Here is a 19033-nt window from a genome sequence, read left to right as displayed (position 1 = left end):
GATTAATCTGAAAAAACAAGGTGTACCGTCTGTCTAGTTCAGTGTCGGTTTTGGTGGTATTCTATGTATTTAACACGTGCAAGGGGACAGCGGCTTGGAGCCTTTTTAGCTGCTTTGGTTTCAGGATCCTCCTAGATTTTCTGCAGACCCACACACCAATTCTTTCCATTTCCACTTTACGGTTCTTGCCGGTTTTAGGTTCCCACGTGTCCTTTGGCACCATGAAATGCTAAAGAAGTGTGCAATTTGGAGTTTTTCGCGTTGCTCCTGAATCCTCCACTTGGTCAGGTTAGATGCTCTTTCCTATGAAATCATTCTTGCAACCTTCCTCGCTATTTTGAAAAGATACTGTTTTGACTTTGATAAGCTTTGGCACCCTGAATTCCTTGTGTTTCTTTGTCTTTTTCCTTGGGCTTGCCCAAGGCAAGGTCTAACACTGTCACATCAGTAGGGGAGGGCTTGATTTCCAATTCCAAATCATTTTTATTTTTACCACTCAAAAAGAAATGCCATGTCTGGGGGATAAGTGTCAGTGGCCACTTTGAAGACAGTGGGCTCATGTTTGTAGCACAGTTAATCCTTGAAGTCATTTTTCTGGGTTTTTTTTTTTTTTTTGTAACATGTATATATTCTTAAAATTTACTTTGTTGCCTTGAATGAGTCTCTAACTAGAGATATGCCTTCCCTTCCTTTGGGATCTATCATTGTTTTTATACTTACTGGTTGGGGCAAAGCAATCTCTTAGCTATTCTTTCTCTCTCTCTTTTTTTTTTCAAAATGTCAGTTATCTTATGATACAAATCATAGCATCTTAGAATAATCAGGAATTTGTTATACATCCTTTTCCTTCCCTGTCCCCAACAGATACACACACACACACACACACACACACACACACCTCCTATTACAAAAAAAAAAAAAAATGCAAGCTAGGGTGCCTGGGTGGCTCAGTCAGTTGAACGTCAGACTCTTGATTTCAGCTCAAGTCATGATCTCACAGTTCATGGGATCAAACCCTGCATCAGGCTCTGCGCTGACAGCACAGAGCCTGCTTAGGATTCTGTCTCTCTGCCACTCCACCCTCCCTCAAAATAAATAAGTAAACTTAAAAAAAATGGCAGGCTAACTACTAAGCTAGGACAGAACCTAGATTCCTAAGTCCTGCCCAGTGCTCTCTGTGGGTGATGAATGGATACCGGGCTCCTACGCTCGGCACATTATGGTAGCTGGCCATTAGTTCTGTCTTTCCTGAGGCAAAAATAGAATAACAAATAGGACACATATTTATTCTTTTTCTTCCTTTACCTCAGGGCTTTGTGAGATCAACTAAGAAAAGCAAAAGTCAAGTATTCCTTTGCTATTTAAACATCCACAGAGAGTTAACTAATAAAGCAGTAACTCTAGATAACCAATGTTAGCACAGTTCACAAACGACCTTCACGCGTATCATCTCATTTAATAGTTGACTGTATATGGTAGACGTAAATGTTACACCTCTTCTATTGTTGAGCATGTGGAGGCTCAGGTGAATGAATTTTTTTACGTTCTAATACTCATCCGTAGGAAGGCAATATATTCTGACACCAAATCCATTTTTTGTCCATTGTAGGCTGTGGGTTCCTTTCCAAATTCCATTGTCAGTCTGTTCTACACTTCAATAATTTTCTCACTTTGTGCAAGTCTTATATCATGGTTTAAGTATTAAAATGTTTATATTATTCTGGGGGATTTAGGAAGGAGCAGAAGGATATCAGGGGCTACAGGCTGACACCCTGAAAAACGGCCTCATTGGCATTCTTTCATTCGTGCATCATTTTGTTTATTGATCCATTAGTAGTGGGTTGCTGCATCCTCTGCGCCAAAGACAATTGTAGAGTCTGAGGAATACCAACGTCTCTTAAACTTCACAGTTTAGAGGGAAGGTTAGAAATTGTGATACCAGCTGGCAGGTGCCAGAGTGAAGGTATGTGCAGAGGACGTTGAGCACTTGGACAGGAAGAGTCACTTAGCGGGAAGCCGCCATCTTGTCTCTACTTTCCACGTGGTGTCTGACTGACGCACCCTTCTTCTCATCCTCTGGCTGCCCAGTTAGGTTCCAATATAAGTACTATTTTCAAAAATAATTCCATCACTCCTTTACATAAATTAGATTTTCCTTTAGAGTTTTGTGATGCTCCGCACTTTGCCTTCACAGAACTTGACAACATTGGTTTTAAATAGTTATATGTGGAATTACTTGTCTGCCTTTCTTCCCCAAACTGTAACCTCCTAGGAGCAGGAACTGTATCTGTTTGATTTGAAAAGGACATTCGAGGCCAAATATGCAGAGGAGAAATTTTAGAAATATGTTTTACTTTCAATAAGTGAACTTGCTTCAGGTGTACCATACATAAAATTAAAGCATCCTCATAGAGAAAATTTCAATGGGCTTCTTGATGAATTTGGTACCAAAATGTAAGTTCTGCTTCCCAGTTAAAAATGTAGGTGGAGTTCATTAACTACCCCATGTCTTTCTCACGTTCTACCCCCCTGCCCCCCTACTAACCCAAGACGAGAGTGCAATGACACTCCCTTTCCACAGCTCCTGGATCCCTCTTCCCCCCCCTCTTGCTCCAGAAGAACAAGGAACCCAGGCTTCTGCCCAGCAGGTCCCAGCCTGTCCTATCCACCCTGTGGCAGGGGGTGAGGATGTTACTGGCCACACACTATAGCCACTGCTGTCAAATGAAGGACCCACTCCACAGTTTGGACGAGTGACCTGTCCTCTCATATAGAGAGTAAAGTGGGGAGACTACAAAGAGGCCATAGGTTGAGGCAAACTAAGAAACCATAGAACATGAGAAAATATTCAAGAAGTAAAATTTCGAAGGGTCTGCTATTTGGAAAGGCAGTTAAAAATGTTTGGAACATTTCTCACATTGACTTATTTTCCGGGGGCACCCGTCTCCGGGTAAAAGAGTCTAGTATGTTTTCCTATTTAGAGATGATACGGAAAGCATAGACCACACATGAATTGGAATCATCGAGAGCAAATTTGTTTTTGCTTCATTTCACCTGGCGTTAATGGCTCGGCAGGAGCCATGGGAAGGCTTATTCTTGATTTAAGAGATGGAAATCCAAACCAATTCAATGTTAAGTATGATGTAAAAACCTATAAACAAATTGCAGATGGAAACTTTGAAACAGGAATAGTTATAAATGAAAATATCAGTGTGACTCAAAGCATAAAGCCAACTCTAGTTGACCCGTGAAGAACACAGGTTTGAACTGTGTGGCCCCCTTGTGTGCAGATGGTTTTTGATAAATAGAGTACAGTATTATTAATGCATTTTCTCTTAGGATTTTCTTTTTTTTTTTTTAAGTTTATTTTTGAGAGAGAGAGAGAGAGACAGTGCACAAGGGGGGAGGGGCAGAGAGAGAGGGAGACACAGCATCTGAAGCAGGCTCCAGGCTCCGAGCTGTCAGCACAGAGCCTGGTGCAGGGCTCGAACCCACGAACTGCTGGATTCTGACCTGAGCTGAAGTCGGATGCTTAACCAACTGAGCCACACAAGTGCCCTTCTAATGATTTTCTTAATAACATTTTCTTTTCTCTACTTAATTGTAAGAATACAGTATATAGTACATATGACATACAAGATATGTTAATTGACTGTTATCAGTAAGGCTTCTGGTCAACAGCAGGGTTCAGTTTTTGGCGAATCAAGAATTATGCATGGAGGCATGGGTCCTTAGCCTCTTTGTTGTTCAGCTGTACTATCTGAACATTGAAATTGTGCTAAAAACCCAAAACTCTTGACCTGAGTTATACCCGTAAGAATCAGCTGTGAGGGTGTCATGGCACCCCAGATCGGAGTGGAAGTGCAGGCATAAGGGATAGATGACAGGAAACACTCCTGCAACAAATAATCAATTTGGAACCTCTCCTCTTGTTACGGACCCTCTCCAAAGCCAGACTTGAACGAGCACATTTGTAGGAAGTTTTGGTGAGTACTTGCACCTCCAAAGACATGTGGAGTTAAGAACGGTGTGCTTCCTAGGATGCCCGAGGGAGTGAGTTATGGGGTTGGATTCTTAGTCTAGCACAAATTATAACTCTCAGTGCTCAGTTTTACCTGGAGGAAACCTTTGGTGACATCGCTCTTCCAATGAGTATAGAAGATGGTTTGATGTGTGTGAGTCACGATTTCCTTAGCTTCAGAATGATAAAAATGGAGATGGTCCCACAGAGGGAGCCAGGGTGAAGGAGTCCAGGGCATGTGGTCAGCCTTTCCGGACCACACAAATCACCTGCAGGTCTTGTGAAAATGCAGACTCTGATTCAGCGGGTCTGGGGGTAGTGCTCCTGGTGATGTCATCGCTTGCTGATCCTTAGACAGACACCTTGAGAGGCCAAGAGCACCATCTGATGGGAGTCTCTTGTGGAGATGAGGGGGACCTCAGCGAAGAGAGGCATTTCTCCCAATGCCCATGGGCTCAGCAGGTGTTGTTGGCAGCACTGGGAATAGAATTGCATCGATGTGCCCAGGACTCAGTGAGAGAGAACATCCGCTGGGAATCGCCTGTAAGAGAAAGGTGGCTTTGTCCACAGCCAGACCCAGAGTGGGAGCCCCCGGGCCAGCAAGAATGTTCCCATCTCTTCTCTCAACTCTGACCCATCCTCACTACGTGAGCTTCCAGTGTGGCCAAGGACAATTTACTCTGGGACACTGGGAAAGGTGGGTGGGTGGCAGCTGGGTGTAGGCGGGTCCTGCACTCATGGCTGGTGGAAGGTGAGCTGTCCTAGGCACCTATTGCACGCAAAAGGCAATAGAAAACAGATTTGAAGATATTTGTTCCAGGAGTTCCCTGCCTCATGTAGTGTGACAGATACTGGCTAATTGTTCACCGGGTGACTTCCTCTTCCTCTGGGTCATAGAGCAGGGCCATTTCCCAGCTTGCCTTCCAGTTGTGTCATCACACAACCGAGTCCTGGCCATTGCGATAGGAGAAGTGACACGAGCCAGTCTTAGGCAGGCTGTGACTCCCCCCTGCCCCGTCTTCTGCGCTCCAGTCCCCCCCTGCTGGCTGAACAGGGTAGCCCTCCACAGACCATGAGGAGGTTGGAGACATGAGAAGGGAGGACCGTTGGTCTCTGGATGACTGGGGTCAACAGACTGTGTCATAAGGGAGAGAACTAGAATAGGAGCACAGGTTTATTGTGTGGAGCTACTAGCCCCTGTGATTGTTGGCTAAAATGTCTAGCTTACTCGAGGATAAACACGGGTGGGGGTGGAGACTCACTAGGGCCAAACACCAACCACTGGGAGTAAAACTGGGTGATGTAGCAGCTTGTACCTTTAACGAGGTCTTTCTTTGAGTCACTGTGGGCAAATGTTTGGCTTGTGACTGCCCTTGGCACCGAGTCTTCTGTCTTTGTAGGGTTTGCCGTTTCATCCTGGGCTGAAAGGGGTAATGGTCCCTGGCAATCAGCAATGAGACAATGCCACTCCAAATTCCCTACTTTCCGACGCTTGACAACCTTCAGGAGCTGAGGCCATTTACTATATTGGATTTCCCAAGGCTTCTCTTCTCTTCATCCAGGGAACTTCTCTTGCTTTTTAAAATATGGGATGTTATCTTTTTATAACAGCTTCTAAGCCCAAGAGAATGACAACTGTCCACCAATTGCAAAGTTGTCCGGAGAACTATTTTCCCCGACAATGCACACGTATGTACAACCTACTTACCTACAAAGGTATCCAAAAAGTCACTTTTGTAATACTAGGATTGGTTATTTTATTCAACAGTAATGTTGATGAACCACAATAGGGACCATTGGGTGAAGTGGTTTTTCTTGTTATCACACAAGACCCAGTTAGACTGAAATCAGTTTAACAGATTCCCAAAAATAGGTTCAGCAAAGAAAACTGTTCTCCAGCATGTGACAGAATTTATACACGTTTCAACCAATCGTTTGAGATCATGGCCCTCCAGCCCCTTTGTTTGCTGAAATCTTAAAAGATCAAAACCTCAAATTGAATTTGGTTTCATTTCATTTTTCTCCAGAGCTTTGATCTCCCCCTTGGAATTTATCAATAGTTTCATTCTCTTTCATTTTCTTTAGACTTTGGACACTAAGTGGTGACATCAGGAAAATGTCACCTGGGCAGGCTCACACACCTTTCTTTGAAGCAGTGCATGTTCCCTGGGGCTGTCGGAAAGGCGAGCCCGCAGGTATGCCAGCGATCTGCTCAGGACTAATTCAAAGCAAAGCAAAGGCACATTTGAGGCATTCCTATTGTGAAACAGCAATGGAAATGAATGCATAGATTTATTCGCCTTTACTATTTTCTATGAGAAGACACCTAGATCTGCTTCTGCCATTGTAACAATCAGGGAAACCACAGAAAATCCAGATTGCATTGTGCTGAAGTCAAAGCATACAAAAAAACGTGATCGGTATAAGTAGGCTTTTTAAAAATCTGAAAATGATCTGAGAAATTAGAACAGGTAATAGGAATGTATTATAGGCATCTAATGAGACCTAGCCTTTGAAAAGCTCATCTTTAAAGTTTTACAAAGCATCTTGAATTTTAGAGAAACTTCCTGGGTCCACAATAATGGAGCAGCCCAGGGGGCTACAGTACTTAGGGAAAGTGAACGAACTACAAAGGTAATTCTTTCCAGTCTGTAACCGTGCAGGCTACAACCCGGTGCTATATGGGGATCTTTGTAACTCACATGGGTAGAACATTGTACTAGAATTTGTTTGATAAAGTCATTGCTTATGAATAAGATGTAAAGGGAGTAGAATGGGGGGAGAGAATATATTTTTAGTTTTTGAAAGCAGTGCTACTGTGTTGGGAAACCATGAGCGTTCCAGAGAATTTACCATTGCACCATAAATAGAAATATAATTGCTTTCATCTTCATTACACGGATTTTTATGTGCAGCTAAAAACAATTTGAAAACTGTAATGAAATTATACTAAACTTTCACTTGGAACAGCGTTGTTGTTTTTCCAGCTAATTTGATGATTTTTTTGTTGTTGTTATTGTTGTTGTTGAAAATTTCCTGATGAGACGAAAAATAAAAATAAATCCTATTAACTTCTAGATAAAGATATACATTTAAAAGTTGGGGGGCGGGGGAATCAGTAAGTAGTGCAGAGTAATAGCCAGGGGTGAAATATGTCCCATCGCAGAATGTTATTATAAAATAACCTTATGCTCTTTATTGTGACATGAGTTGAGTTTGTTGCTGGAAACTGACGGCAATAGAATTTTGACAGAAACTTATCCCTCTTTGTAGATTGTGGGATTTGTAACATACTTTTTGTCCAACTTATGTAATGTTCATATGTGATACTCATTTACAAATGTCAGATTTTAATTGGTTGTTGCTTTTATTGGGTAGATTTATGTAAGCACAATTCTGCTAAATTAGTTACCACAATTTGAGAATAGTAATAATATATTTTTCCACTCGAGAAAATACATTTTAAATCATTTTAACCCACTATAAACATTTTGATAGTAGTTTTTAGAGACCACTCGTAAAGCATTTTAAAAAAAAGCAATAATATTGGGCAGTGTTTGAACACAGAGTAATAATTCATACCAATTACTTTGCTAAACATAAGGTCTCAGGCCCAATAATATATCATAATTCATACCTTATGGGCTGATAGCAATTAAAATACCGTCATGAAGTATATTGCAAACATACATAACTGTTGAAATCTTGCTTATGTGGAATAACATTTGGTGTTTTATTAACCAGAATAGTACCTCTGTTTATTTTGTTGACAATGTTGTAATCATTAGAGAACCATTCTGGGAGTACCTTTAATATATACACAGACTCGGACTTTATGTCATATTATTATGACTCTTAATACTGTTTCTATTGTCACGGCTATTAACGCTTTTGAGTCTGCTGACTATCCAGTCATGTCAGAACAGGTACAATGAGATGGTTCTAAAGTGAGGTCAACACACACCCGAACTCTCCCCCCAACTGTGAAGAAAACAAACCAACTGAACAGAAAGGCCTACTTACTGACTTGGGAAAATGTGTTCTAGAAAGTCTCCGAGGGGTTTGGCCTCTGCCTCAAGAAAGTCAACAAACATTAGATGAGACAAAAGGGATTACTAGATTGAGTACATATAAACTATCCCGGGATGCCCACGGTACCTCTAGCAGGTGGCAGTTGGGTCACCTTACACCTACGCAAGCCCTAACATGAGACCAGGTTAACAGAATAGACAGTGGTGTCGTCTGGACCCACACGTGTTCGGGACGGCCTACTTCCCGTAAGCTTTCCCTTGAAGTCTTACCTCACAGTTTCATACAACACCGTATCCCCAGTCATTGAGTTGGAAGATTTTAAAGACACATTTTGATATAATAAATAGAAAATTTCTGCACCTCAAGTTAAAATGATGTAGACCTGGGAACCGTAAAGTTGAGGGTTTATGGTCTGACAGCCCACTTAACGCTCTGAGCTTCAAATCCAGGATGAGTGTGTGTACATGAGACTTGCCATGCCGTAGGTATATATCCGTGTTAGGAATAGTGTGTGCGAAGCACCCAGAGCCGTCATAGCCAGTGCTCAGTGCACATTTGAAACAGGTTCTGGAAAGGTGCAATGCTTGAACAGTTTACTTTTCACTCTAGTCCAAATAAATATACTGTGTGTGTGTGTGTGGGGGGGGATCAGTTCAAACTTTTGATCCAGTGTAGGCATTAAGTGTCTACAGTATGCAAGGAATGGGCAAGGAACCATGTACATCAAGGAATGGTGGCTTCTTTCAGTTGCTTGGTGGCTGAGATTAGGAAGTCAGGCATCAGGGAGTGAGAGGAGAGAGGCAGTGTGTGGGGCTTGGTTGCCGTTAAGCTGGAGGTCAAGCAGAATGCTTCCCTGTTAGATACATCTGTAACGTTATTCGCTTAACTGCACCTTAACTTTGCCTTTCCGGTTTTCTGTCTTCTGATGCTTTAACCCCTGTGCCTTGCCAATCCTGGAGGAGCCGCCCCTGGGGACTAGTCACATTTTACAGAAAGTAAGCAACTCCCACCACTGCAGAGCCCACACTCAACAACCTCCCTCTCCAGCCACTGATCCTTCCTCCCTTTGCCCCTGCCTGGGGCCAGGTACCAGATAACTAGGGACCACCCCGCACATGAAGCCCTCTGAAATGATTCAAACTTACCAGATTCTATGCCTGCATACCCTGCATCGCCCAGCCCTTCCCAAGGGCATCATAATAAAAGCTTCGGCTCCGAAGTTCCGTGGCCCCCTTTGCTGCCTAGCCGACCCTGAGCTTCTCCCCCTGGCAGGTAAGAAACTATCTGTTTTAATGGAAACTGTCTCCAGATCTGGCGGCCTCATTATTATTCCTAAATGACAATTATTCTTAAAAACTGACATATGCCTACATGGTGGTTACGTCTGAGTGATCCATAAAATCCTTATTTTAAACCACTAGGGCCTGTAGCCTGCAAAATGCCGTAAGAACAGAAGAAGGTGGGCAGCAGAGACGGGATGGCCTGTCACTGCCCCTGCTGGTCGCGCCAGGGAGACGGCAGCAGCAACAAATAAACACAACCAGAAGAACACAGCTGCACCTTTTATTGGTACGGTGACTTCGCAGAGGCTGGTCTGAATACAGAGTTCCTAGTAGCGACACAGCGCGGTCTGACGGCACGGCTGAGGACGTCCCCGCAGCCACAGAAGCACATGGATAAACGGGGTGGTCGTGTTACAGGGGGGTTGAGCACATACAGCAGGTGAGCCATGCAGCGCAGCTCCGAGGGGACGGCCACCCGGGGACGCAGCATCTCTGCCCCAGGTGGCAAGTCTCAGTGAGCTCCTCTGGATCGCGTAGACCTCTCACTGGAGCGACCCTGTCACCCCACCAGCTACGGACGTGAAGCCACACGTGTCTGAGCTCCTGTGACCGATGGTGGCGCCAGGAGAGGCCACGACGGACGGAAGGAGCTCGCGAGGCACGTAAGCAGAGACACGGCACAGGGAGGAGCGGCCTCCTCATCAGGGAAATGAAAAACTTGGGACTCCGTGCATGCGTGTACAGGCTTGGCGCTGGCAGGGCTGAAGCAGGGGCGCAGTCTCGAGGGCTTTAGGTCCTCTAGGAGAAACAAAGAAAAGCATGTGGAGGAAAGAAAATTCTAGAAACGAGCTCTTTCAAACGGGTGTTTTGAAGGGAGCACCACCAATTGCATAAAGTTATAAAACAGGGTAATAAACATGTACATCGTGATCAGGTTTGTAAAGTCCAAGGAAACACGACACCTACAAAGAAACGGAACGTGTGTCCCGCACAGCGTGTTCTAGAAAAGCGACGGGCCAGCGAGGAACACGTGGGCGGCGCTACTGTACGGCGGGCGCGCCCTTCCTCCCCCCACGCTTTTCCAGGCCCTTCTCTCGCCGCGTAGGGGAAACACGGCCCCAAGGCCGCGGAGCCCAGGAGCCAGAACGGACGGATTCCGCCTGAACGGCGGAAAGAACGCGCACGCGCACGCGCACGTGCGCGCATGCGCACAAGCACAGGCGGGCCCTGGTGGCCTCTGCTGGCGCGTCCTGGGTGGCTCTGCGTCCACGCCGCGGGAAACACTGGGGACGGGGCAGCCTCAGAGGCGGCCACCACCGGGCAGTGTCGCTGCGTCCACCTGCTGTGCGGCCCTCACATGGTGGAGTCCCACAGCTCGGAAGGCAGCCGGCCGCAGGAGGCCCCGTCGGGCTTCTTCACCAGCGTGGGCTTCTTGCAGGGAGGAGGGGGCGGCGCCCTGGGCTCCGAGGGCTGCAGGAGGTGCTGCCAGTCTCCTCTCCCCTCGCAGAGCTTCCGCCTCCAGTCCAGGAGCTCCTGCAGGGCCACGCTTTCGTTCTCCGAGAGCCTCAGCTGATGGATGACCTGGGGTGTGGGGGGAGGGGAGGAACAGCAAACACAGTGAGCGAGTGGAGAGGAAAAGAGCCACACCGGGGCCGGGCTGGGTGTGAGGGGGGCTCAGGCGCTGCTCTGAGGCCTCCAGGCGCTGCTGTCAAGAAACTGTACGGCCGCTGGGCAGGGGGCCGCTGAAGTAAGATGGCAGACAACATAGTATGTACGACAGGTGCACCGGCCCAGGAGATGAACCTCCAGGCGATTCCAGAAACACTCAAACATGTGTATGCCCTTCGCCCGCTGTCATTATACATGTTCTTACGACATCTCACACTTTCCCCTCATTTATTACAATTGTAAGTAACCCTGTTTGTAATGGGTGCTTTTGGGTTCTTCGAGGCTTGCCAGATGCTAGGGTTCAGCCCTCCCATCTGTGGGAACGTGACCCTACTCCTGACTACAGCAGGATAACCCAAGGATGGAGCCCTGCTCCAGAGGGCCCCTTCACGGTCCGTGTTAACAGAGGACCACACTAATACAGAAGTGGTTTCCAAGAGTTGGGTGTGGCAAGGGACAGCCACCGCAATATCCAACGGGCTAGCATGACCCGGGCACCTGCAACCCCAATGGAGAATCAGCACATACTCCTTTGCAGCAGCAACTCAAAGCAGCGATCTCAACTAGCAGCTATGTGCTCTCTGACCTTGCGCCTACAGAGACAGACTAGGAGAGCATCGTGCGGTGCAATTCCCTCTCGCTTCCTCAGGATACCATTTTTTCTGGCCATTCTAAACTGAGTATGCCAGACATCACAGTGGGAACACAGGAAAATTCAGAAGAAACAAGAAGTCTCAACCCACTTCCAAAATACCTACTGCTCTGTTCTGGTGCCCCTTCCAGCCTCCCCAACAAAACAAAAGAGAATACAGGAAAGCAGGACATGGCAGTTGGCTCCTGGGTAGAAGCAGTCACTCAAAAGCAGCAAGCACAGTCAGTGTTCCAGGATGTTTCTAGAGCGAACACCTTTAACCTGGACACGTGAGCCTACTGTCTACCCACAAAAGAAGAATTAAAGCTAGAATAAAAAAAAAAAAGATGGCAGAAGATGGAGATGTGGTGGTAAACCACAGAAGCTGGGAATTCAAACCCATACTGGGAGTGCAGAACTAGATTTCTGGAGCTGGTTACTAGCAAAAATAGATCCCTCAGACTGGATGTACATATAATCAGAAAAAAACACAACCCCCCCCAAAAAAAAACCTAAGTGTGGGAAACAGGACTATGATGGTCTGATCCCTGAAGCCACCTCCAGGAATCAATGCCGAAGTAGTATCCCCCCACCCCTTAAAAGGGTATTTTTCTCCAGTGTCCAGGATTGCACCAGAACAACCTGGGAATGAGGCATTCTCCTGCTGGGAAGGCTTTTGTGGAAGCCAGACTGACCCTACAGTCATAAAAGTGAGCCAAGAAAGAGAGGATGTAAAAATTATTATTATTGTTTATTTATTTTGAGAGAGAGAGAGTAAGCTGGGAGGGGCAGAGAGAGAGAATCCCAAGCAGGCCCCATGCTTTCAGTGCAGAGCCTGATGCGGGGCTGGAACTCACAAACTGTGAGATCATGACCTGAGCGGAAACCAAGAGCCGGATGCTTCACCGACTGAGCCACCCAGGTGCCCCCAAATTATTTTTCAGTAATTATTTAGGGTGCTAAATATATACCAGGTCCTTTTCTAAGCACCTTAGAAACATTAACTCAGCAGTCGTCCTGAGAATTGTATAAAGCAGTGCCACCTTTTTGCAGATGAGGAAATTGAGGCCCCAAAATGTAAAGTGTAATTTGCCCAAAGTTCCATGGGAAATGGTGTAACCAACCAGTCAAGCTCTAGAGTCTGTCTTTTTAAGTATTACTTTATGCTGCTTATCACTGACTGAATAGCTGTGGGGCAGAGTTTGATGTATGCTAACGACCAGCATCCCTATGCCATGGTCTTCTTTGTTCCTTTCCTCAGTGGGGTTCATGTGGAATCTGTATGCTTCCTCCACCAATGTATTTTAACCCCTCTATTCCCTCCACCAGTGTATGCTCGGCAATTACATTTAGCCTCAATCCTGTTCACTCTATGGTTTTTAAGCAATGTATACATGTTCCTTGACCCATGGTTAGCACACAGTAGCAATCTCTGGAAAATACTGTCATGGGATTTATTCTTGTGAGAGAACATTTAATTCTACCAGTCTCAGCTGATTTTTCCCGCCAAATGTCCTTGAGAGATCATCTTTCTTAAGTAACTTAGCTTGAGGATGATCTAATTAGAAACAAAACAAAACTTTCATATCTGCATGGGATTTGATAGGTCATGGCAGTTTACTTACTAGAAGGAAAAAAAAGAGAGATAAATTACCCAAATCATATATTTAAAGCATCAGATAGCTCTGGCAAACTGAGAACCAGAAAAACTGAAATTCTGGATGGGGAGACTCTTTCTGAACAGATCATTACCAGCTGCTTCCCCCCCCCCCCCCGCCCTGCCCCTCCTGGGACATTTGCCAATTCTGAGTTCTTTTGTAGGTCTAGAGAGCCTTTTCTAGAAGAGAGAGGAACCATACAATGTGTTGCAGTTGTATGAGACTAGAGGCACAAATTGGGAAATTGAGGACCCTCAAAGGATGGCCATTTTCCCCAAGGGACATCTGTTACATTCTTCAGCTGTACGCACGCGTGGTGACTTAGGCCAAAGGCTTATGAAAAGCAGCGTGAAATTCCCCTGCATGGTTGGAGGCGCTTCCGAAGCAAGCATCTGACCGGGGAGATAGGAGCCTCAAGCCCCTGACTGCTCTGCAGATTTTGCAGCTGAGTGGGGCACGTGGGCCTGGGAGCTCTGAAATGCACAGCTGGAACACATCTGCACTCCATCGGGGCTAAGGAGCACAGACACCTGGCAGGCTCTGGGCCAAAGCATGGCAGGCGGTGCTGCCTGGAGATCAGGGATGGAGTAGACGCAGGCTGGTTCTCCGCTGCAGCTCTATCTGTGACTGGATTCTGGAGGTCCTCCCTGCCTCAGCTTCCTAGCGCGATGGTGGAATCTCTGGGGTAGAAAACATCGTCTGCAGGGGCGCCTGGGCGGCTCAGTCCGTTAGGTGTCAGACCGAGGCCCAGGGCATGATCTCACAGGGTGTGAGTTCGAGCCCTGTGTCGGGCTCTGTGCTGACAGCTCAGAGCCTGCTTGGGATTCTCTGTCTCCCTCCCTCTCTCCTTCTCCACCCCTTGTGCTTTCTCTCTCTGTCTCAAAAGTAAATAAGCCAAAAAATAATAACAAACGTAAATAAATAAAACCATGGTCCACAGCATCTACAGTTTGTTAATACATATGCTTACTGGGCGATCAGAAATTACATGCAGAGACAAGGAAATTTACCCGAGAGTCAAAAGATAAAATGGATTCACAGATGATCCAGATGCAGGGCTAGCTGATAACAACTTGAAAGTACTTATGATGAAATGCCTAGGGGAGAGGAAAAGATGGACAAATCGAGGAGATAGCGGAATATACCCACATAAAAGGAGCCCCAGAAGGAAGAGGTGTACAAAGAGCGTGGCAAGGCAATATCCCAACAGATAAGTCCCCCAACTTGCAAATGGAATCAATGCACACGCTTCAGAGGCTCAGCAAACCACACAGAAGGCAGACCACACGCAGGCCACCACCACCAATAAGAAAACACGAGGCGGATCCTAGGAAAGCAAAGGCAAAGCAGAAAAGCTTTAAAACCCTAAAAAAAGACACGTTGCCTTCAGAGGAACAACAGCGAGAGGCAAAACGAACTTCTAAGCAGAAGCCAGGAAACCGCAAATCACAGGTGACAGTACTGGGAGAAAGGAATTCAGCCTAAGACTCTGTTCTCGAATAAAAATACCCCTCAGAAATAAAAATGAAGTAAAGTTGTTTTTAGACAACAAAAAGGAGGATATTTGCCGTCAGAAGTCTTTAATTTTTTTTTTTTTAAAGTGAAAGAAAATGATCCCGGACAGAAAAATGGAAATTTAAGAGAGAATTAAAGACACCAGAATTAAATCCAGGGGTAAATAGGAGTAACATGCTTGGAACGTCTTGCAGACTATAAATTTTCTGCGGAACAAGAATGCATGCCAACAGCAATGGCGGGAGCCCCGAGGGGTTACGTGGAGTTTAGAGGTTCTAAGGTTCTAGCAAAATGAGGAAAATAGCCAAAGTAACAGAATCCCTTAAGAGTCAGTAAGTCAAAAATGCAGGCTTTCTTCTCTAGTGAGACTACAGGAACGACAGGGGAAGAATGTATAATGAGCCAGTTATATGCAGAAAATGTGAAATAAGAAATACTGCATTAATTAAAAGAAATCAAGGAGGGTACAGAAAGAATATAAAAATGGAGGCCCAGTCTAACAAAACAGAGAAGAGCCTAAAAACTAGACAAACAGAATCCAAATCTCTACCCAGCTGCTGGCATCGCTCTTCCGTGGCGTGAGGGCCCCGGCTAGATCATGTCCTTGCCAGTGCATCTGATAACATCCAGCCCTGTCCACTCACCAGAAGCCGAGTACCACCACTCTGCGTGTCTTCTCAGTCCTAGACTCTCTCTAGCAGAGCCCTTCCTAATGACCAAAGATATATGCGAGATGCGACGCTCCGCAAAGACCTTCATGATAGGAACACATTTGCAGATTGAGCCACTGGATGGCAGTCTGTGGAGAGTGCCTTTTCGTGGCCGCCGATCTGAGGCTTGTGGGGAGGGGTCTTGACATAAAATGCCCCAATCCCCTGAGTTACTGCTTCCCTCTTTTGAAAAAATAAATAAATAAACGCACTTTCTCAGAGCTTCTCAGTGTTTACTAAAAATATCTGTATTCCCAAGTATATTATAAAAGGTGAAACTCCTATGCCCAAACCATTAGAAAGCATTTTCTTAATGAGGATATTGATGTCTTGAATAATGGAGTAAGTAAAAAAGGCAGCCATCTTTGAATCAACAACCAAGAGCTAGCTTTCTGTGCTTCCTTGATAAGCACAAATTTGACTGATGTTTGCAATAATCAACTAATGCTCAGAATAAACCCTTTCATTGAGAGATCCCATGGAACTTTATTGTCTGTTATGGAGATTAATAGGTATTGAGTAAAGTCTAATAGGCACATAAGGATAGTTGCCAGAATGGTATAAATGAGATGTTAAAATACTAACATTATTGATCGTCGTTTAAGAAAGAAAAACAAAGAATTTTCACAGCTTATTCCTTAGATGAAGGTTAAAATTCCAGGTAAGGATACACGATAGGTCACTACTTTCAACATAACAAAGTTCAGAGGGCATTTTAAAATTATCATCTGTGAGACAATACATAGAAGATCTGGAGATGAGCGAGGTATGCCCGGATGAATGATGTTCAATCTGCTTTATTTAGATTTATTACATTTGTTAGACTGTGAGGCAAAAAATCATATTTGTTACAGGCAGAAAAGGAGCTTTAATATTTTAGAATAGCAAACAAATGCAACTACGGATGTCATTTAAGTGGTGGTCAAGGAGGGACACGCGGGTGGCTCAGTCGGTTAAGCGTCCGACTCTTGGTTTCAGCTCAGGTCATGGTCCTGCGGTTCGTGGGTTTGAGCCCTGTGTCGGGCTCTGTGCTAACAGCATGGAGCCTGCTTGGGATGCTCTCTCTCTCTCCCTCTTTGCCCCTCCCCTGCTCTCTCTTTAAAAATAAATAAATAAACTTAAAAAAAAAAATGGTGGTCAGAGCGCCTGGGTGGCTCAGGGAGTTAAGCGTCTGACTCTTGGTTTGGGCTCAGGTCATGATCTCAAGGCTTCATGGGTTCGAGCCCCACATCGGGCTCTGTGCTGGCAGCATGGAGCCTGCCTGGGATTCTCTCTCTTCCTCTCTCTCTGCCCCTCCTCTGCTCACCTCGTCTCTGTCTCTCTCAAAATAAATAAATAAACTTTAAGAATAATGGTGGTCGGGGCGCCTGGGTGGCGCAGTCGGTTAAGCGTCCGACTTCAGCCAGGTCACGATCTCGCGGTCCGGGAGTTCGAGCCCCGCGTCAGGCTCTGGGCTGATGGCTCAGAGTCTGGAGCCTGTTTCCGATTCTGTGTCTCCCTCTCTCTCTGCCCCTCCCCCATTCGTGCTCTGTCTCTCTCTGTCCCAAAAATAAATAAACGTTGAAAAAAAAAAAAAGAATAATGGTGGTCAAGTACTATATAAGCACCCCAAAGTATTCACCATATTATTCAGCACTATAAAGACATCTGAGTCAATGTTTCTCCATTCTTTAAATTTCCTGCCCTCTTGGTAACAACAATAACCCTCTTCCTCTACCATTATTTCGAGTTTCATGATAAATTGAGTATTATCATGAAAAAAAGAAATAATGGACTTTTTAACAAAAACTTTAGTTTTGAAAACAGACTTATAACTACAGAGAACACACTGATGGCTTCCAGAAAGGGAAGGGGTGGGGGGAAGGGAGAAATAGGGGCTGGGAATGAAAGAGAACACTATCATGATGAAAATAATTGTTTGAATTTAGTTTTGGTATGGGGGGGGCACCATTTCTTTTCAGGAAGAGAAGAAATGATGCCAGGGATCAGGGATGCAACTGGAAATGAGTGCCTAGCATCTGCTGGCTTGACACCCAGGTTTCACTTACTGATTTGTTGTTTGGCTAAAGGATGCCATATGGGTATCTTTTAGCTTCAAGCTTGTTTACCGTTGCTTCAAAGATTTATCTCCACCCCATGTCACTTCAGACAGCTAGTCACTTATTTATTTTCTTTTCTGGCATGTTTTATATTATAGTGTTTGGACACAAAATCATCATCTTTCAGAACCAGGAAGCAAGTGTTATAACTGGGAACTTAGAAATTGCCCCATACCTATGATGCTGGACGTCCACACTCTATCACCTCTGTGCCACACGAATATTACAAATGCTCTGCTGTTTAAAATTTTTTTAAAAATCTTTATTTATTTTTGAGAGAGAGAGAGAGAGGGAGAGAGAGATTGCAAACTGGGGAGGGGCAGAGAGAGAGGGAAACACAGAATCTGAAGCAGGCTCCAGGCTCTGAGTCATCAGCACAGAGCCTGATGCGGGGCTTGAACTCAAGAACTGTGAGATCATGACCTGAGCCACCCAGGCGCCCCGCAAATGCCCTGCTTTTAAAGGAACCATGCTTAAAAGTGTATTAACGTGTTGCACATGGCGTAGAGATGGAGCTGCTCAAAAAGAAGGAGTTTTTTTAAAACCTTCTTTCCCCCATTTACCTGGGAAAGGGGACTTATAGGAGGACGGTCTGGAGAAACTTCACAGAGGAGGAAGTACCATTTGATATGAATGTTGAAAGTTGAGGTTGCCACCATTTGGAGAAGGGGGAAAGAATAGGCAAGAAGAGGCATCTCCACGGGACCTGAGGTAGACAAGTGTCAGTAGTGACCCTGGACTCCCATCCTTTCTCAGAGGACCACCAGTTCATGAGCAGATGGGTGCTGGCTGGAGGCAGCATGGTGGAAGATCCAGGGTCTACAGCAGTGCTTGATTCAAATCTGAAATCTGCCACCCAGTGACAGTCTGTGACCCAACTCATCATCCTCATCTGTAAAGTGGGACCACAGTAACAATCTACCTCCCCAAAACGCGTGAGGATTTACATGAGTAATGTGTGTGGGCCACATAAAAGAGTATGTGAAAATAGTGAGTGCCCTATAAATGTAGGGCATTATGATCTCATCATCATTCGCTCTTTGACTTGAGAAAATCCCTAAACATTGCTGAATGATGATTATCCTGATGAGTCAATTGGACAACATTAAATGAAAACACTTCTCACAACTTAGGGCCCTAAATAAAGATAAAGATAAAAATTAAAATTAAAATAAAAATAGGGCACCTGGGTGGCTCAGTCGGTTAAGCAACTGACTTCGGCTCAGGTCACGATCTCACGGTTCGTGGGTTTGAGCCCTGTGTCGGGCTCTGTGCTGATGGCTCAGAGCCTGGAGCCTGTTTCAGACTCTGTCTCCCTCTCTCTCTGCCCCTCCCCTGCTTATGCTCTGTCTCTCAAAAATAAATAAAAACTTCAAAAAACATTTAAAAAATAAGTAAAAATAAATACAAATACAA

At 45.2% G+C, this 19033-nt stretch overlaps 1 protein-coding gene across 1 annotated transcript in view; it reads right to left on the bottom strand.

Moving 5' to 3' along the window:
* Positions 1 to 10689: 10689 nt before the first annotated feature.
* MYO16 (myosin XVI) overlaps positions 10690 to 19033 on the bottom strand; it is a 467181-nt gene continuing 458837 nt past the window's right edge. The window contains exon 35 of the mRNA XM_047086088.1: positions 10690 to 10917. Coding sequence (XP_046942044.1) covers positions 10690 to 10917 — 228 coding nt within the window. The remainder of the gene's footprint in view (positions 10918 to 19033) is intronic.

This window comes from Lynx rufus, unplaced genomic scaffold (genome assembly GCF_022079265.1).
Source record: "Lynx rufus isolate CCGP_SWC_20201006 ecotype Redwood Valley unplaced genomic scaffold, mLynRuf1.p SCAF_1, whole genome shotgun sequence".
Classification (NCBI taxonomy): Eukaryota; Metazoa; Chordata; class Mammalia; order Carnivora; family Felidae; genus Lynx; species Lynx rufus.
The sequence above is the reverse complement of the archived record's forward strand: the minus strand, read 5'-3'. Positions and strand labels throughout refer to the sequence as shown.